The sequence below is a fragment of the Psammomys obesus genome, unplaced genomic scaffold, assembly GCF_907164565.1.
Source record: "Psammomys obesus unplaced genomic scaffold, mPsaObe1.curated_primary_1811, whole genome shotgun sequence".
In the NCBI taxonomy this organism is placed as follows: domain Eukaryota; kingdom Metazoa; phylum Chordata; class Mammalia; order Rodentia; family Muridae; genus Psammomys; species Psammomys obesus.
Genome location: NW_026591598.1, coordinates 8,975,829 through 8,995,724, shown reverse-complemented (window position 1 = coordinate 8,995,724; position 19,896 = coordinate 8,975,829). Strand labels below are relative to the sequence as shown.

The following is a 19,896-nucleotide window of genomic DNA, read 5'->3' as shown; positions in this document are numbered from 1 at the left end:
AGAAAGAAAGAAAGAAAGAAAGAAAGAAAGAAAGAAAGAAAGAAAGAAAGAAAGAAAGAACAAAAAAGTATTAAGACTTTAGGGCTGGAGATATGGCTCCATGTAAGAGCACTTAATTACTTTTGTAGAGAACCTGGGTTTGATTTCCAGAATACACATGGTAGCTCACAACCATTCATAACTCTAGTTCTAGGGGATCTGATGCCTACTTTTAACCTTTATGAGCACCAGGCATTCATGTGGCTCACATAAACACATGTACACAAAACAATTCACACTAAATATAGAATAGATAAATAAAATAAGGACTCTAAGGGTCTAGCTAGATTTTATCACGTTGTCTTTCAGAATGCACTTGCCTGCTCCCATCAGCGGTTGGGAATTTTGCCTCCTGGAGTTGTCTTTTACTGCTCAGAGCACGCTGATTTATAAAACAGATTTTATTTTGTTACAGACAGAAAGATTTGTACTGTGCTGTGCAGGGACAAAGGAAAAGAACTGTGCTGTAGTTTGGTCAGCCAGTAGTTGTTTTCCTAACTTGTAAGATATTTCTGTGATTGGTTATTGAGCTTTGTTCCCATGGTGGTTGGTCCATGTCGTTCACTCCCCTCCCTGCTTGTTGTTGGGTGGTGGGGGAGAACAGTCTTTTACTATGTAGTCCTAGTTTGCCTGGAACTCTGTAGAATAGGCTGTCCTCACACATCCCGGAGATCCACCTGCCTCTGCTTCCTGAGTGCTGGGATTACAGGTGTACACCAATGCACTCAGCTTTTTTGGTGGTTTTTTTTTTTTTTTAAAGATTTGTTTGTTTATTATTTATACAGCATTCCGCCTGCATGTGTGCCTGAGCATCAGAAGAGTGGTTGCTGGGAATTGAACTCAGGACCTTTAGAAGAACAGCCAGTGTTCTTAACCTCTGAGGCATCTCTCCAGCCTCCCCTCCCCTCTCCCCCCCTTTTTTTTTTTTTAAGATCGATTTTCACACCGTAGCCCCAACTAGGTTTGAACTTTTAATGATCCTCTTGCTTTAGCCTCCCGAGTGCTGGGATTGCAGGTGTGAGCCACCACACCCAGCTTTGTAAAGATTTGTTGAGTGGTCATTTTGTGCCATGCCATGCAAGCTGTAGGAGTGAAAGGCTCTGATGTAACCTTTTTCCTCAGTGGCAGCTTCACAAGTAAAAGATTATTTTCATTTTGTAGGTGAGGAAAAAGGTCCATTATACCGTAACAGTCATTAGCCAGGCAGCATGAACATCCCTGATCTGTATATTCCCTCCCTCTGTATCCCTAACCTGGGGTCTCCTGAGTACTTTAGACTTTGGCTTGAGTCTTTCAGACATAGTTTGAGGTCCTTGGGAACTTGTGACTGGCTGTGTAAAGTTCTTTAATTTGCAGAGGGGGATTGTTGTGATCTTTGGCAGTGTTCCTCACAGGGTGATGCCTAGCTCCTCAAAATAGAAAGTGATGACGAGTCGGTTCCTAATTGATAGTGACTTTTTGGAGACATGGCCTCTTGGAGCTCAGGCTGACCTTGAGCTGACTGACCCTCCTGCCTCTACACCTAGCTCCAACACTCTGAGACACCAACCACGTCTCTAGGCTCAGGCATTTGTTGTTGTTGTTTGTTTGTTTTAATGTGTTTGCACATGTGGCTATGCCCCATGGGTGTGCTTGATGGTGACAGAGCCCGCAAGAGGCAGTTGGCTCCCCTAGAGCTGGAGTTAGAGATGGTTGTGAGCTGCTGTGTGGGTGCTGGGCCTAGAATCTGGGTCCTCCTTCTAGAGTTGCCAGTGCTCTCAACTACCCTCCAGGTGTCCCCCACCATAATCTCTTTTACGAGCACTCGCTGACAAGTGTGTGTATATACCACCACACGTGTTAAAACGGGGTATATAAACAGCAGTAATCTCCTCCTGAGAGAAGCCGTGTGCCTTTCTTTTATTCTCTATCTCATATTTATCATTTTCTAGATCTGCCAAAAGTTCTTTTCCTCCCCTTCTTACTCCTCCCTTTTCTCCTCTTCCTCCTCCTTCCTCTCTCTCTCTCTTTTTTCCCCCTGAGACAATGTCTGACTACTTGTACCGAAGGCTAGTCTTAAACTAGTGATCCTATTATTGGCCTCCTGAGTGCTGCTGGCATCAGCTGCTGGCCTGGAGAGGGGCGTATTTTTGTTTTGTTTTGCTTTTCAAGACTGGGTTTCCTCTGTATAGCCTTGGATGTCCTGCACTCCTTTGTAGACCAAGCTGGCCTTGAACTCACAGACATCTGCCTGCCTCTGCTGGGATTACAGGCGTGCGCATCTTAAAATTACAGTGCTCCTGCATCACATGTGTTCAGGATAGTGTTGGACACTTGATATTACAAGACACTAAGGTCACCTTGAGCCAATTTTTGTTTGTGTGTTTGTTTTTTGTTTTTGAGACAGGGTTTCACTCACTGTGTAGCCCTGGTTGCCCTGACAGAGATCTACCTGCTTCTGCCTCCTGAGTGTTGAGGTAAAAGATTCGGCTTAGCAGTTTCTTTTTTTTTTTTTTTAATTTTATTTTATTATGTATACAATGTTCTGACTGCATGTACACCAGAAGAGGACACCAGGTCTCATTATAGATGGTTGTGAGCCACCATGTGGTTGCTGGGAATTGAACTCAGGACCTCTGGAAGAGCAAGCAGTGTTCTTAACCTCCGAGCCATCTCTCCAGCCCCCGGCTTAGCAGTTTCTTAAAGAAATATTTAAAAATGAATTATTTATTCATTTTGTTGGGGAGGGATGACAGTTCATGCCTTCTCTTGTGGAGGGCCAAGGACAACTTGCAGAAGTCTGTTCTCTCCTTCTGTCATGTAGATCTTAGGTCTCAAACTCAGGCTGACCAGGCTGGAAGCAAGCACATTTACCCACTGAGCTAGCCCAGTTTTTGTTTTGTAACCAGAGCTTTAATGTGTAATGTTGCCTATTGATTTATTTCTATACATAATGTAAATCATGTTCAGGTCTCTAAGTTCCAGGAGTCCCTCCTGTCTGCTCTTTTACCTTCTAAATCTCTTTTCTCTTTCTCTTTTCTCCTCTTAGAAACTGGGTATCCCAGGGTGGCCTTGAATTTGCCATCATCCTGCCTCCTCACCTCCTGTGTGCCACCAAATCTTGGAGATGGGCTTTCCCTTCCAGTAAGAAATGGACATTGGGAGTCCGTGTCTATGGTTTGCATACTGCTCCAGTACTGCTAATTCCGGGGCCGTTATGCAGAGCTGAATAGACCGATCTGAAGGGCATGCCTTCAGCTTTCCACACTGTCAACAGGAATGGCTAACAGGAATTACTGTGTGGAAGGCATCTCACACGATATGCAGGCCACAGCACTCAAGCAGCTAATTGCTTAAGGAGAAAGATAATAAGCCAAGGCATGTATGGTAATAAAGGAGAGAAGGGCGTCCCAAGGAGGTCAGTGGCTCTCTTGACCTTCAGAAGACAGAAAATAAAGCATAGGCAAGTCCACTCAGGACTGCAGCTGGAAAGTCAACAGTGGAGGCCATTGTACCTTACCCATTTCTTTTCAAGTCTGCTGCAGTGTCAGCCCTCTCTATTCTGGTAGAAGAGCATATGTAATACTAAGCCTATGAGGCAGAAGATGCCCAGCAAAGTCAAGGAACTAGGAAATGGCAGGGTTAAAGATGTCCCATGTTACAACCATAAATACTGGGCATAAAATAGTGTTCTCTAACTTTGGTAGCTAAACCTCACATTTCTCCTTGGGTTCCTTAACTCCATTTGGACAGGGACGGATGGTCACTCTTGCAAGGCTGCTGGCAGGGAAATTAACACCATCAAGGGCAGGAGTGTCCTACCTCTTTCCATTGAACATGCACTGAACTCTTGTCCTTACCCACACAGCTTAGCTTTGTATTCAGTGTCTGAACACTGTAGCTTATTTTATTTTGTTGGACTATAATTAGAACAAGAAGAAACAATGTCATAAATGGAAATGGTTACAAGATGGTAAAATTAGTTTTTTGTTTGTTTTTTGTTTTTGAGACAGTTTCTCTGTATAGCCCTGGCTGTCCTGAACTCTTTTTGTAGACCAGGCTGTCCTCGAACTCACAGAGATCTGAGTACTGGATTACAGGCGCATGCCACCGCACCCGAGTCAAAATTATCTTTTGACAGTGAATCTATGAATAATATTTTTCTTAATTCTAACTTAACAACTTTTATTGTGTGTGTAAATGAGAAGGCACACATGCTATGGCATGTGGGGGGGGGTGAGAGGACATTTTTGGGAGTTGTTTATCCCTGACCATCTGCGAGCCCCAGATAATCCCTCAGTCTGCAGTCTGAGATTGCTACCCTTTTTGATTTATAGATCATCATGGATCTTTCTAAATTAGTGTCAGATTATGAGGAAACACACGCTTTAGGGATGAGGCTGCCCACTGATCACAGTGAAATTAGCTACATTTAATCCCAATGTACATAGGCATGTACTGCTTTTCAGGAATGTGTCCTGCCTAAGGGACAGAACCGCACCAGGCTCTCAAGTCCACAGTATCCAGAGATAAGTTGCCAGATGTAAACAAACCATGGATTCACCACCTTTCCATCCTCCAGACCTTGGGAATGTAGTTCTGGAAAGCAATTTTTTCTACTCTCTAGAGAGAGAGACTTATTAAAGAAGATTTTGACTCTTATCTGCCGAGACTGGGAAAAGACCCTGGTGGTTACTGAAATACATAATTCCGTGGTGGACCATTTGCCTGGTTAGTCGCCAGCATGGGGAGTGAGGGGAGCTGTTCCATATTGCTGAGTACCTATAATGTGTCAAGCTTAGAATTTACCCTCATAGCATCGTTCAGACTAAGTACTGTCTAAACAAGTCCTGTGTCTAGGGACAGGGTGCGTCAAATGGCGGGGCTGGGATGTAACTGTCTTATTCTGAGATTGCTGTTCTGACCACCATACTGTGAGGCCTCCTGTCACTGATGGAAGAGCACAGTGCTCTACTCAGGAGCACTTTCCATCATCTACATGCAGAGCTCAGCCCTGCCTCTATAATATGGCACAAGGGTGTCCAACTTCTCCACTCCAAGGATATTATTTCATTGAATCATCACAGCCTTGTGACATGGGTGCTATTCTTATCTCTTTTCCATTTGAGGCAGCTAGACCTAGGGAGGTGAAATGACTTGCCAAGGCTATACAGAGGTATGTAGACCGTGGGACTAGGTCTGTGTGACACCTGGATCACTGGCCTTTCTACCACCTCAAGGTGGATCGTCCAGGCTTACAGCGTGCTAGCTAGAAGTCTGCAGGAGCAAGAGCCTTGCTTTTCTGTGCTCTTTTCCTCTTGTAGTCTCCTTTTAGAAATTATCCAAGGAGGCAGCTTATCCAGTGCTGAAAAACTACCTGGGTGGCCTGCAGAAGCCTGGGAACCCACCTCCCAACTCTGTGGGTTTCTGCTGTTAGCTCTGGTGACATGACTGTGTTTAAGGGTATCTAACTTTAGGACCCCCTTCCTTTATGGAAAAAAAAAAAAGTTTTATTTGCAAAGAAGGGAAATGTTGGTTTACCTTTGAATACTTTCTGGTACATTGCTCCTTCTCAGAACACTTGTGCTTTCTTTGATTATGAGGAAAAGTCATGTTAAGGAATAGTATTCTCTCTTCCTCTGACCATGCTCCCATTATTACCCTTTAGGGGTAAGAGAGACCGTTTTTGCACTGCCAGCACGTCAGTGGAGCTTCTGTAAGGGGGAAGGCCAAGTTTGAGTCACAGTGGATCTGGTCTACCTTCTGGCAGCCACCAGGGGACCAGGACTGTTCCCCTATCCTCGGTGGCAGTTCCTCACCCCTCCAGGGTTCTGGACCTCCCATTCCATGCCCTGTACAGTGAACTTGCTTGTGAAGTTGTTTTTTATTAAAAGTGATAGTGGAGGGGCCAGTGGCAGTGCTCAGTGGGGGACTGCAGCTGCCAAGCTGAGACCCTAGTTGGATCCCCAGGTGGGAGAGAATTGACCCTGGAAAGCTGTCCTGTAGCTGTCCTGTGTGGGCAATGGAGTGCACATGAACATACACAAATAAATAATAAATATAAAAATGGCAGTAGAAAGAAAAGCCTGGTATATATATTTCTTCCACAGACTGCAAATAGCTCATATGGTAGTATAGTCTTGTAATTCCAGCAATCTGGAAGCCGAGGCAGGAGGATTAGGAGTTCTATGATAGAACTAGGCTACATAAGACCCTGTTTTAAAACCCTTTATCCACCCACCCCCAATACTTGTTTTTCCTATTGCTTTGACTGTTAGAAGGTTGTCCTAAGCTTATTTATCTATTATATTTATTTACTCATTTACTCATTACTCATCTCTCCATAGCCATGGCTGTCTTGGAACTCACTATATAGACCAGGCTTGCTAAGAACTCACTGAGATCCAGCTGCCATATGCAGCAAGTACTTTAAAAAAAAAAAAAAAAAAAGAGCCAGGCAGTGGTGGTGCATACCTTTAATCCCAGCAGAAGCAGGTGGATCTCTGAGTTCAAGGCCAGCCTGGTCTACAGAGTGAGTTCTAGGACAGCCAGGACTACAGAGAAACCCTGTCTCAAAAACAAAAACAAAACAATCAAACAAAAAAAAGAGTAGGTGCTTGTTCTTAAGACAGAGACACTAGGAAGGAGAATTGCCTTGTTATGATCACATGTGTGGCTAGAGCTCATGGAATTCAGTTCCCAGAACCCACACTGGGTCTCACAACCAGCATGCAACCAACTCTAGCTTCAGGGGAGTCTTCTGGGCATTAACTGTGCACGAGTGTTCTGTGTAAGCTTGGTGGTGTGTCTATGTTGTATATTTTGCACATTGTATACATCAGCACACTTCCAACGTGGTTCACATAGGGTAAGAATCTACGATACAGGTGTCCTGTGTATTAGTTCTCCCTCTCATTTGGGATTTCCCTGCCCTTTATAGCCTGGCTCTTCAGCCTCTTCAGCACTGGGGTTACAGGCACGTGCTGCTTTGCCCCCGGATTTTTTGTTTTGTTTTGTTTCTTTTTGTTGCAAGGTCCTTGAACTCCTGATCTTCCTGCTCCAGCTTTCCGGTGCTGGCACTGCAGGCATGCACCACATTCAGCTTATTTCACCTGCTGGCCACCTGCTGTGGCTTTGATATTAGAGATGGACACACAAATGTTGAAACTTTGAAATATTTCCCTTTTAGGAAAAGAAGAAAAAGAAACATAGAGACAGGAAGTCATCCGACAGTGATAGCTCTGACTCTGAGAGTGATATGGGCAAGAAGGCAAGGCATACATCAAAAGACAGCAAGGCTACAAAAAAGAAGAAGAAGAAGAAGAAACACAAGAAGAAGCATAGGGAATGAGGGTGGACTGGGCCGAGGCAGCCCTGGCTCCAGAAAGACTCAATAGTGAGAATATGGGCTCCCACCCCACTGACTTTGTCCCCGTGGTCTCCTCACGCAGCAAGCAGATTGGGGAGCAAGAGGGTGGCTCCCAGAATGTTTTGTCCTTATCGCTCCCGATCCCTTTGCAAGTGACCCCTGCAGCCATTGCATTCATATACACGATTTTCTCATTCAGCAGAGGGTTCTATTCCCATCCCCGGCTGCCACTGCCAGAGCTGGATTCCTTTGCAGGATCCATGCTAGAGCCACAGGTGCTACTGTGGAGGTGAGCCTGGCTGTCAAGAGAGCAGCCCTCCCCTGCCTGCTACCTGAACCAGTTGTGGGTAGAGTCTGCAGCCTCATTAGCGGCAGGAGGGAGAAGTGTTTCACTTCTCCATTCCCTCATCCAGGGCCTGTATTCAAAGTGACAGCCATGGCGAGAATAGTCTTTACAGCGACTGCTGAACCTGAGATCTGAAGCCATGGTCATTGCTCTGCTTTCTGTCTATCACTATGTGAGTGATTGCTTCCATTTTGGGTCTCTGCTTAAAATCCTGGCATAAGTGGAAACGTGTTTGGTTTTAAACTTTCTGGAAGGCTGTATTTCTATAATCCTTCCTGGGTAACTTACAGACTTAGCACATCAATTCACAGAAAACACTTAATATGTTATCTGAGACCCTGGAAAGAGGCCACGCCAAAGCCACTAGCAAGTCACGGCTTTCTTGAGGTCACTTATAAGCCCTCTCTTCCATAGTGAAGACTTCTTTCCCCTGGACTGATTGGAACACCAGGAAGACTTTGTGACTTTGGGGACTTGCTGGACATGAGTCAAGTCGCTTAGCAGTCACCTCCCACCACAGTGGTCACTGTTGGACCCTGTGTCCTGAGCCTATACTTCAGGAGGGGGGGGGGGTGACCTCAGTGCACCATAGAGTATTCTGTGCAGGATGGAGTAGATCGGCCACTCAGTGACAGCCAGCTCATCTGACCATGGGCAGGTCAGTGTAAAGGGATTGCATAGACGCTGCTGCTCCCTCACTGGCGGCCTGAGGCTGTCCACTCAGCTGCTATCAGTGCTGCTTCCCAGGTGACCTGCAGGCTGTCACTTTAGTCTGTGGCACACAGGAAAGTCAGGCAAAAGGCAACTGGGTGGCCTTGGCTCTGCTTTATTGACCTCAGAGCACCCTTTGAGTACAGTTTTAAAAAATAAACCACATACACAGTGGGAACTGGATCCAGGTTGAAGCCCCTTATCTCCAGAAAAATCCCAACCAAATTGTATTTATACAAAATGCCAGAGGAAAAATATGAGGCAACGTGGTGCTGAGTCGGGGGTAGCCAGTTGGCAGAGGAGCAGTCAGTGAGGGGCAGCCAGGTCACGCCTCCTTCTCGTAAGTTCGAGTGCTCACCACATTGCCATGGGTGAGAGTCTGGAAGGAAAGACAGGGTCAGGTGGGGCAGGGCAAGAAAGGGGATGCTCCCTGCCTCTTCTGATCAGCACTTGAATGCCTTCTTTGTGCCAGGTACTTTACATTTGTCCCCGATACAGATCTTTTTAAGATAGGTGTTACAATTACCATTTTAGAGATTTTTGGGAAATTGGGCCCTTTAAAGATGAGGTAAGCTGGCAAAGATCCAACATATTCCTGTTCCTCTTGTGTTTAGCACCTGACTAAGGTGGTGCCTGGTGCTAGCAGACAAACAGGTGAATAAGAGCATCCAGAGTCTTGAGAAACTGCTAGTCTGGCAACTTTTTCTCCCTCCCCTAAGCACCCAGTCTTCTGGCACAGTAGAGCCAAGCCTTGGTCACATCGATGTTTGTTACCTCCCTTCCAAAGCTAGGCACCTCACTCCCAACTCAGAGGGACCCCAGTCTTGTGTGAATATGCACTTAGGTTCCACTGAGCCAGAAAGGTCTGCTGTATACTGGCATTGCTCGCCATGCTTCTGGCACAGGCACAACCATACAAAGCTACATTCTAGTGAAGCTCTCAAATTTGTCCCAAAGCAGATCTGAAGGCCTGGTTGTGTCACCTCCTATTTTCAGGAAGCCATAAACAGTAGGCAAATGGGGGAGTGGGTAGGGAGCTGCTCTCCAGCAGACACCAGACACAAGCCTGCTCCTGCAGGTGTCTGCATTCCTACTCAGGAGAGGACAGATGGCTGCTGCTCTTAGAGAGCCTGGGATCAACTGGCCCTGTTTTTCTGCCTCTTCCTGGGAAACAGCAAGCAGGAGGAAGCTTTTGTGGGTACCTGCTGCATTCTTCCCACTTGGATGGTGTTTTTGGCTATAAGTGCATGGCCTCCCAGCAGCCCTCAAGGTTGGTGTGGTTAGGCTGATACTGTGTAAATGCACAGCCATGACCCCATCCCTGCCTCTCATCCTAGTTCCTCCGGCCCCCAGGAAGGGCCTGGGCTGAAGAAGGGATGGCACTTGGTGCCGTGAGGCCCCACCACTGCCCATCTTACCAGGATGAGTTTCCCGTCACTTAGCTCCCTTGTAAGCGTAGTCTCCTGCCCGCCCCACTTCTGCACGTGGACAAGTTTTCCTCCGTCCAGTGTCACGGTTGACTGTGGAAAGAGGTAGAGCCAGAACTGAAGGGTAAGATGTGCCTGAACAGACCAAGGACCTAACCAGTAATGGGGCTAGGATCACCATTCAGACAGCCCACCTCCAACCCTGCTCTGTGGCTGCCTGGCAGGGAAGGGGCCCTCAGACGGTGGGTGAGGCAGGCAGCTCAGCCCTGAGGCACAGCCTCCAGGGGGTGCTTAGGCTGAGGTAGTTCAGGTAGAACACAGTCCCAGGTCCCCTCAAACCCATCCCTTTCTCTGAGACTAGGCAAAGAGGAATCCTGAAGATTTTTCTATTGTGCGTATCAGTGTCTAAAAGACTTTTGGAATGTGCTGGAAAATTAGACTTCCCTTTAACTTATACCATGTGATCACCTCAACTGGCAGAAGAACAGCAATCCCAAGGTCCTAGGACCAAGGACCCGGGTATCTTGGAGTATTCTTCAGCTCTAGTTTTAGTGACCATTTGGTCCTCAGTGCTGCCAGCCTATTTCTGCTAGTTTGTGCCAGGCAGCTTCCCCAGCTCTCTCTTCTCTAGGAATTTGGAGCTGTAGGTCAGAATGAGAGAACTAAGCAGGGTTTATTGGCTAAGCAGGAGTCTAAGAAGGGTGATGGTGGTATATGACCACTCATCTCTTTGCTGTCTGTATTCCACTTAATGGGATCTTCATTTGCAATTGGCTTTTGTGAACTGAGCAGTTAATGTTTGACCACTGTTGTATTTAATGTGGGGTCTGGTCCCAAAAGATGGCAAGTTCAAGGATGTATATGTAGGGGGCTGTGGTGGAGCGGCCACCTTCATCCAAATTAGATTGTCTCCTCAGGGCACCATCCATTGCTCCACTGCTAGCCTGCAGTGTGGTCCTGGGCTGGGAGTTTGGAGCAAGCATGCTTCCACCATGAGGAAGCTGAGCAACACCGGCGGTAGGTGCTGCCTTTCATACCCTGAAGTAAATGCTTGGAGAGACTCCAGACACCCACAGCATTCATGCTGGTAAATGCCCTTCTTGGAGCATAGCTCTGCCTGTCAGCTGGTGGCTCTGGAAACAGTGTGTCAGTGTCAGTGGCCTGGCCTGGGAGCTGCGGAAGATGAAACCCACAGATAGGGCTCAGCCGTTTGTTCCCAGCTGCCTCCTCTGCTGACAAAGCCTGGATGACCTCAGTGCAGGGCACTGACTTCTGGGCATCGTTCCTAAAGCACTTCAGGTCACAGCCACGGCTGCTGAAGTCCTCAGAGCTTCTGCATGCCTTGGTGTACAAGGTCACCCAGCTGGGGCTGGAGACACAAGGTCAGAGGAATATCTTGGCTCTGCTGCCCACACCAGTCACAGTGGATAGATCCTTCCCAGGAAGGTAAGAAGAAAATAGTCCAGAGCTTGTTCTTAGCCCCTGGGGCATCTCAGCACTGAGTAGGTTTTATGAACCTTGTTGAATCTACGACAGTTGTCCCTTGGGGCCCAAAGCTTAAGGAGCTAAGAGAGGGTCAGCCTCTTACTAGGCCTGCAGTGACTTAGTATCCTTTGTCCCACTTCTCTGACTCACCTTGACCTTCCTGTCATCTGCCGTGGTCTCATCGAACTCCACTCCCAGCTGAAAGCTGATCTCTGTGTTCTTGAAGGTGCTATGTGTCTTTATGCAGATCTTATCCCCATTCTTCTCAATGATCGTGGTAGGCTTGGTCATGCTGGCCACCTGCCTGGTGGCAAAGCTGACACCTGAGGACAGGGCAGACGGTTGAGAATCTGTTAGCTGGGGGAGAGAGGCGTCGTATAGAAGCTCAAAGAGAAGTCTTGTTTGGGCCTAGGCGCGGGGAAGGAGAACAGTAGTGGCCCTTGTCTTTGTGCCGCCGTTTTCTCATTCGGTCTTTTTCCTTAGCTCTGCAGATGTTAGATGTGAAATATGAGGAATGTCAATGATGGGGGAGAGTCGGAAACAGGTAAAAAAGGGGTGTGAACCACATAGACAGTCCCTCACTCAGTCCCCTCAGTCCCGTCCCTGGGAAGTTTTGTAGATGTGAACACTGAGACGGAATTTAAGCCCAGGGACACAAATCAGATTGAAGCTGCTAAGGACTGTGTCACCTCCGGGACAGAGCAGCTGCTGCCTTCTGTGAACACTCAGACCGTGGACTGAAGAAAGAAGAAATAGGCAGCTGCCTTTTACAGTCCCCTGGCCAGGGATTGTCTGCCGTTTTCACCCTGGAAACCGAGACGTCAGTGCTCTGTCCTCTGTGTGGAACACTACAGCTTCAAAGCCTCCTGGTTACAAGTACAAGGGAGTTTTGTCTTCTACAGGCCTAGAGGTCTGCCATGGTAGGGACAAGGGGTTGAGTTGAAGTCCTTGGGGAGACTCCTGGCCTAAGCACTGGACCTGAGCCCTAGGCAAGGACCCAAGTGTCCCACAAGCAGGTGAAGTACACAGACTCCTTAGGTCAAGCCTTCAGCCCTTTGGGTTGTAGCTTCCCTGGAATCTTCCATTGTTGACTACCTGTCCTCTGATCCCAGCTCATGCTGAGCTATCCTCAACAATGAGGCAAGAAGCAGGCCAATACAGGGATAAGGTATGGGACCTGTGAATACCTCCCAGCCATGTACATTTGCTGGAAGCTACGTTTATTGCACAAGCTCTACATGAGTAGCCAAGTAGTGCTTGGTACAGCCCTAAGCATAGGTTTTATTGCTCTCAATTTACAAATGAGGCTTGGAGACTTCTCCAAAGTCAACTAGGCTGAGCATGGTGAGTCCTGCCTAGAATCACACTCAGGAGGTGGATGCAGGGGAAATACCAAAAGTCAAAGCCAGTCTGGGCTGCCCAGCACCAGAACATGAGCTATCGGGAGACACTGTATCAAAAAGGCCAAATAAATAAACCATCAGTGTTTAGTGACATAGATTCCCAAACTGACTTTTAGTCGGACATAGTGTGCCATTAATGCCACCATTTGTGCCTGTAGTCACTTCAACTAGGCTGGGCTGCTCTTTCTAAGAACCCTCGGTTCTGTAGGATAAGGCTTGAGGACTTTGGCTGCAGCAAGGAGTGAGACTTGGCTTTGCCTTCGGAAGTGAGTTGGGCCTCAGCAGTGAACCAGCTGTTTGCCCAGGACCTACCCACCCCACAGGTGTAGGATGCTAACAAAGTCAGTTACTGCTAAGAGCTGGGGTGAATGAGTCTGTGCTTTGCTGGGCTTCAGCCTGTCCATATTTTCAGGCTAAATGGAATCTCAGACCCCCTAAAAGCTACTTTGTTGTAAGGGTGCAGCTTGGGATGATCACGCCCTCAGCCTGCTCAAGACCCGGTTTCTGTCAGCACCCAGAGGACAAGGGCCTGAAGACAACAGGCACTGAGGCAAAAAGGGTAGGAAGGGGGCCACAGAACTAAGGGAGGCAGAACCAAACCGGGCAATCTAGTACTCTACTTTATCAAGAACAGCCAATTAGCTGGGCGTGGTGCACACTTCTAACTCCAGCGCTTCGGAGGCAGAGGCAAGAGGACCCTCCTCCATCGGGAGCTCCAAGACAACCAGGGCTACTCCACAGGGAGGGTCTTTATCTCAGCCCAAGGCAAGGAAGGGCTGGAGCCAGTCTTGTGAATGGTTCGTACCACAGTCCCCACTCCTGGGCCTCGGTTGAAGTGAGAAGAACTCTAGCTAGTTCTGGGTTTAACTCTTTGGAAGGCTGAGGTAGCAGATTACAAGTTCAAAGCCAGCCTGGGCAAGTTAGTAAGAACTTGTCACACGAAATCTAAAGAGGTGGTGGCCCAGTGGCAGAGGGCCGGCCTGGCGTGCTCCAAGTTCAGCCTTCAGTGTCCACAGAAAAGAAATCCCTGGTCCGCCAGCACCAGCGCGGCCACCACCACCCGGCAATCCCCACAGATCTTACCAGTGCGGTTCTTTGAAGCTTTATTCTTCCCCATCCCCAAACCACACACCCCTTCACAGCCCCTGACCTTGCTTCTGGCCCCCTCCGCTGGGTCCCAGGCACCGGCTTTCTTCACCCTATCCCTGCCACTGAACAGGTGGGAGGCTGGTGTACCAGGAAAGCCCACGTGTCTGGTGGTCTTGCCCTACCAGCAACATCGGCCACACTGCAGGCGAAGGTCAGACTGAGAACGAGGGCACCTTCGGGAGAGAGGCCTCTACGCCCGCATGGAGGAGGAAGGGCGTGCTGCCTGCCCTGCTCTCTCTTCACCTCTTCCCGCTTCGAATTCACTGGTTTTCTTAAGTCTCTCTCCAGGCTCCTAGGTATCTTCCTCCCACAGTATCCTCCCATCTGCTCTATTCCCTTTCCGGATTCAGTTTCTAGCCCACCGACCGTGCTCCTGTCTGCTTTCTCCTGCGGCCAGCCTCCCCGCCTTCTGCTCTTTCGCTCAGCTCCCCTCTCACCGCCAGCTCACATACGTCCTTCCTAGAAAGCGCCTCCCAGCCCCGACCTCTGCCGCCACAGCTGTCTCTGCGCCTCCCCGCTCTCCACCCTTCTACCTCGCTGATAGCCCCTTCCCAGGGGAGGAGAAGGGGAGCGGGGCGGGGGTGCTCCAGCCCAGGTCACCCTCTGCGCCCGCCCGGGTAGTCCCTGCCTGGACTGGCGGGGAGCGTACAGGAGGCACCCAGGGCGCTCCAGCCGGAGCTCAGCGCCAGGACCGGCTTAGGGGCTCCCCACACGCGGCCGGGATCCTGCGCCCGCGGTTCGCTCACCGAGTGACTTCATGTAGTCATCAAAATTCTTGCTGTCCACCAGCTTCCAGGTACCGACAAAGGCGTCCACCATGGTGACTCGGGAAGGAGGGCGTGAGGGCACTCGGAACCGCGGCTCCTGGCGGGAGAGCCTCTTTAAATAGCCCTCGCGTCACATGATGAGCACGGCCCACACCCCTCGCTCCCGAAATAGGAAGCCGGGGCCTGCACTCCCTCAAGGGGCTGGCTCCCTTCCCCCAGGCCCGCCCGGCGCCTGCGTCAGCGGTCCTGCCTGTGCCATACCTGCCCTGGCGGCAGAGCGCCCCCCGCAACCCAAGAAGAGCACCCACCCCACAGCCACACGGAAAAGAAGCTCGCCCTTGAGCTGGTGCCACAGTGGGAAGAAGCCGGATGACCCTTATGCCACCTTGTTTTTAATTCCTTATGGTTTTACACTAAACTGTGTGCGTGCGCGTGTAGGTGCGCTTATGGGTGGGGGGAGGGCGCGTCGTAGCTCGAAGGAGTCACGGCTCTCCTTCCACCACGTGTGTCCCAGGTATCGAACTGGGGTCATTAGGCTTGGCAGCCAGTGCCTTTACCCAGTGACCCATTTCACCGGCCTTCTGTCCTCTTGTAGAAGAGGCGTGGACGCTCGGAGGAGAGTGACGCGGTCACCCTAAGCAGAAACGAATTAAAGCCCAGTGAAGAGGGGCCCTCCTGGACACGGTGGCGGATGGTTGTGCTGCCCAGTGCCTCACCTGCTCTGGGCGAACGTGACCTTGCTTCCCTCGAGCTAGACCCGAACGTGCTCGCCCCTCCCAGCAGAATGTCTCCTGCTGGTGCCTCTCTCTCCCCACCCCCTCCCTGGCCTCTCCTCTCGCTCCCCACTCTCCCTGAAAACACTCCAAGCTTTTCTGACCTCTGAGCTTCCGCTGGGGTCGTTCTCCCCTCACTTCGTGCAGAATTTGTCTATTCAGGCAGTTCTTCCGGCCACCTTGATTGCCGGACAGCTGTGGTCCTCTGCTAGAGTCAGTCTTTCCTCCGAGTTCTGCTACTAGCCTGCCTGTCACCTTAAAGCACTTTGTTATAAGTCGGGCCCGGGCCCACTTTATTGATGGTCGTAGCCTGCTTCAGGACATGACTACACTGGACTTTTCCATTGCTAGGTGGTGTTACCCTCTTTTTACAGGAGAGTAAAGGAAGCTCAGTGGAGCCTATTCCTTAGTTCAGCAGGTTTCTGTTTAATAATTACCAAGTCAGCGTCTCAGTGTGTAGCCCAGGTTGACCTTGAACTAAAGACCCTCCTGCTTCTGTCAGGAATTACAGCTATCCGCTGCTTGCCTGGCTCGATGCAACAGTTTGTAAGGCACCCGGAAGCAAAAAGATCCTGAGTTGGAGGCCAGCCTGAGTCACGTACGGCTGGATCCTGTCTCAAAATAAGTAAGTTTGTGCCAGCCCTGCTTTGGGGAAGACCACAGGGAACAAGGTACAGGCTAAAGTAATTCACTCCTGGGAGCCTCATGAAACCAGTGACTATAAGAGGGGGCTGTCCTGGCTTGGGGACTCAGAGGAAGAACATAAATGAATTTCTGAGTGTTTGAGCCTTTACATAGGAGGGAGTGGTGTGCACAGAACTGCAGCCTCTAGAAGGGCGTCCAGGGTGGTCACTCAGGAATCATCACAGACAGCTGCAGTGTGGCCAGGCCTCCTTCTTGGGCCTCTCTTTGTCCATACAGAAGTCCCCATCTCCCACCCTGGGCTGTTCTGGGAAGGAGGCCAGTGAGGAAGAGTCCTCTCACCTCTCCCTAACCTGGGTCTAGATTCCTTTGGAGAGCCCAGCTGCCAGAAGGCTGAGAAGCCGAATTCTGCCAAAGCTACAGGGACAGGCCTCAGGGCTGGGCCTGGAGCCCTGGTGACCTCAGGATAGAGCAGATACCAAGGGAGGGAGGACGTGGAATGATTTCTGATTCAAGGACACCGGCTTTAGGCAAGGAGCCTCTTCTCTCAAGGACTGAGAGGCCTGAGACCCAGGGGCAGAGCAGTCTGTTTACAGGGACCATCCAGTGTGGTGCTGGGGAGCTGGGGCTGGCTGACAGCTGCTGGCAGAAAGTCTGTGTTCTAGTCCTGATCCCAGTGGTTACCAGCTGTGCGGCGTGGCCTGGAGCAATTAATTCACTTAAGCCACTCTGAATCAGTTCCATCTTTGTAACAGGGATAGTTGAAGATCTTGAGAACTCACTGTGTAGACCAGGGTGGCCTGGAACTCAGAGATCCACTTGCCTCTGCCTCCAGAGTGCTGGGATCAAAGGCATGTATCACTATGCTTGGCCCTGGTTCCTTTTTAAGACAGGGTTTCTCTGTGTAGCCCTGGCTGTCCTTGAATTCACTCTGTAGACCCGGCAGGCCTCCCATTCAGAGATCCACCAGCCTCTGCCTCCTGAGTGCTGGGATTAAAGGCCTGCGCCACCACCTGGCATGGTTTGCTTTTAGAAATATGCAGGGAAAGGAGATAAGATAGCTCAGTGGGTGAGGGAGGGGCTTACTGTGCAAACATGAAGACTTCAGCATTCATGTAAACGCTGGGCATGGTTGCTGGTACTGGAACCCCAGCACTGGCGGGGACAGGAGCTTGCCCGCACGTCATTCTAGCAGAAATGATGGGCCCCCAGATTCAGTGAGAAGCCCTATCTCAAAAATAAAGTGGACAACAGCAACAGAACCATTAACCCTTTGATCCCAGCACTGAGGCGGCAGGAGGGTATATCCAGGGATTCCAGGACACTGGTCCCAAACAAAACAAAACAAAAGAGTGGAGAGTGATAGAAGACGCTGTCACTGCTGGCTGAAGGAGGGGAGGACACACCACTGGAATGTCCTTGTGCAGGGACTGAGCCCTGCCCAAGCAGCAGGAAAGCTTTTTGTTTGTTTTGTTTCTCTGTATAACCTTGGCTGTCCTGGATCTCACTCTGGCTGTCCTGGATCTCACTCTCATCCTGTAGACCAGGATGACCTCAAACTCAGAGGTCCTCCTGCCTCTGCCTCCCAGATGCTGGGATTTATTTTTTATTTATTTTTTTATTTACTGTTTATACAGTATTCTCCCTGCATGTACACCTGTATGCCAGAAGAGGGTACCAGAGCTCATTATAGATGGTTGTGAGCCATCATGTGGTTGCTGGGAATTGAACTCAGGACCTCTGGATGAACAGATAGTGCTCTTAACCGCTGAGCCATCTCTCCAGCCCCCAGATGCTGGCATTTAAAGGCCCTTGCCGCCACCACCCGAGTAGCATGGAGTCTTGCATTAAGAAGTTGAGCTATAGACCAATTGCCTACACTACAACTGCAAAGTTCTAGCCTGGGCCAGGAAGGTTGATTCTTAAGCCACACCCTCGTTCCTTCCACCAGGCTCTGTGTTGTTGTTGTTGTTGTTGTTATTATTATTATTATTATTATTATATTGCTTGTGTGCATGATATGTGTGTGAGCTTCAAGCATGTGTATGACTTCATATATGTGTGGAGGCCACAGGACAACTTTCAGGAGACTGTTCTCTCCTTTTCCTATGGGTTCTGTGAATAGAACTCATTTCATGAGGTTCTCACAGCAAGCACATTTATCCACTGGGCCATCTTGACAGACCACTACTCTCTCTCTCTCTCTCTGTTTTTTTACCCCTACTACTAAGAATTAAACACAGGGCCTCAAGCATGCTAGGCAAGTGCTCTCCCATGAGGCTATAGCCTTAGCCCTCATTTTTGTTTTTTTAATTTGAGCAGGATCTATCTCATGAAGTTGCCCAGGCTGGCCTTGAGCTTACTCTATAGTCCAGGAAGGTCTTGGATTTCCAGTCCTCCAGCCTCAGCTTCCCAGGCTTGGACCACCAGCTTTAGTCCATCCTCCCTCATAAGTATATACAGTTCACACAAGTGCATGCGTTTTCCTCACTCCATTATGCTGCTGCATCAGAGGGTGGGGTTGAGTTGTGTCTCTTTTCTCAAGCTTCTTGCCTTTAGTAGATCCAGATGTGGCTATAACATCTGGCAGGCAGCAATGCCTATCAGGAGCAGCATCTCCCCGGCCTTCCTGCTATATAGACTAGATGTTACTAGTCTATGTTTCCACAACAACCACAGGCTGGGAAGATGCAGAAGAGGAGAGGTAGTAACTGGGAGAAGCCAGTGGGATGGGCTGTAGCACCAGCCTATCTGTGGGTCCTTGGGGAGGGGGAAGAAGAAACACGCTCCTCATCTATAGCTGCCACAGCTGTTTCCCCGGCCCGCCCTGTCCTCTGGCTGCCTCTACATGGGAGTGTCCACTAGCTTGGGGGAGAACCTAGAGGTGGAGGCCAGAGAGGCTGAACTGGGGCTCCACCCACCCACAGACATCGAGACCCTCCTTCCGTCCACGCCTAGTCCTCACAACAGGGACTTTTCTGTCGATGGTGGTGGAGCTCTCTGTTTCTGCCTCTGACATGGAGTCTGTGAATCTTAGCTCTTTCTCTACTGCCCTGCAATCCCTCTTAGTGAACGGTGTGTTAGTTTTGGAAAGAGGCCTGCTGTGTATATCCCAGACCTGCCCCTTACTGCCTAGAAAAATGAAGCCCAAGTTTCCTTTTTCCTCTGTAAAGGAAGGCTTTTGGCTTCTCAGAGCATGGAATTAAAAACAGAATTAATGAGCGTAGGAGTATAGCCTACAGACAGAACATTTGCCTAGCCTATATGAGGCTCTGGTCTTGATTCTTATGTTATAAGAGGTGGGGAATGAACATAAATAAATAGAAATCCCAACACATTAATATTAAGTGAATAGTAATTTCCTTTATTTCTCCTTTCCACCCCCCCCCCCCCCCAGATACTTCAAGACCCTGAATCAGTAGAAAAGGGCGTATAACATTTCTCACTGAGGCCATACAGTGGGCTTCAGATACCATGAGTCAGGTTCCCCCATCTTTGTATTTCTCTCCGTTTAAATAGTCCTTCTACTGCTGTTACTTGATCTGAGCTCAGCAGGCATGCAAGCTAAAAAGGAGAGCAGCAGCCACAGCCTCCTGGACGTGCACAGGTGTGTGTGTGTGTGTGTGTGTGTGTGTGTGTGTACTCACAGAGTAGGGGAACAGAGGCATGGAGGCAAGGGGAATGTTCCTTCTGCCACTAGGAAATCTGTTTCCTTGTTCCTCAAGAGTTCTAGAATTCTGGCCTGAGAAGACAAAGGATGGCCAAGGCACAGGTATACTCAACGCCAGTGTGCTTCTGAGAAACTG

The 19,896-nt window shown here is 49.4% G+C and overlaps 2 protein-coding genes across 5 annotated transcripts in view; one reads left to right on the top strand and one right to left on the bottom strand.

Annotated features, from left to right (window-relative positions):
* Zcchc17 (zinc finger CCHC-type containing 17) overlaps positions 1-7,993 on the top strand; it is a 45,395-nt gene extending 37,402 nt beyond the window's left edge. For all 4 annotated transcript variants that reach the window (XM_055610731.1, XM_055610729.1, XM_055610728.1 and 1 more), the window contains one exon: positions 7,208-7,993. In XM_055610731.1, coding sequence (XP_055466706.1) covers positions 7,208-7,369 — 162 coding nt within the window. In that variant the 3' untranslated portion in view covers positions 7,370-7,993. The remainder of the gene's footprint in view (positions 1-7,207) is intronic.
* A 550-nt stretch (positions 7,994-8,543) lies between these two features.
* Fabp3 (fatty acid binding protein 3) lies at positions 8,544-15,406 on the bottom strand. Its single transcript, XM_055610732.1, has 5 exons — positions 15,392-15,406; positions 14,655-14,772; positions 11,507-11,679; positions 9,863-9,964; positions 8,544-8,823 (listed from the first exon to the last, which is right to left on the bottom strand). Exons 2-5 carry the CDS (start codon positions 14,725-14,727, stop codon positions 8,770-8,772), a joined length of 402 nt encoding a protein of 133 aa, XP_055466707.1. The 5' UTR covers positions 14,728-14,772; positions 15,392-15,406; the 3' UTR covers positions 8,544-8,769.
* Between the last annotated feature and the right edge of the window lie 4,490 nt (positions 15,407-19,896).

Coding starts and splice junctions, on each gene's coding strand:
- Fabp3 (XM_055610732.1), bottom strand. CDS start 14,727: ATGGTGGACGCCTTTGTCGGTACCTGGAAGCTGGTGGACAGCAAGAAT. Junction 11,680..14,654: donor TGACTACATGAAGTCACTCG/GTGAGCGAACCG, acceptor CCCTGTCCTCAG/GTGTCAGCTTTGCCACCAGG. Junction 9,965..11,506: donor CAGATGACAGGAAGGTCAAG/GTGAGTCAGAGA, acceptor CTCTTTCCACAG/TCAACCGTGACACTGGACGG.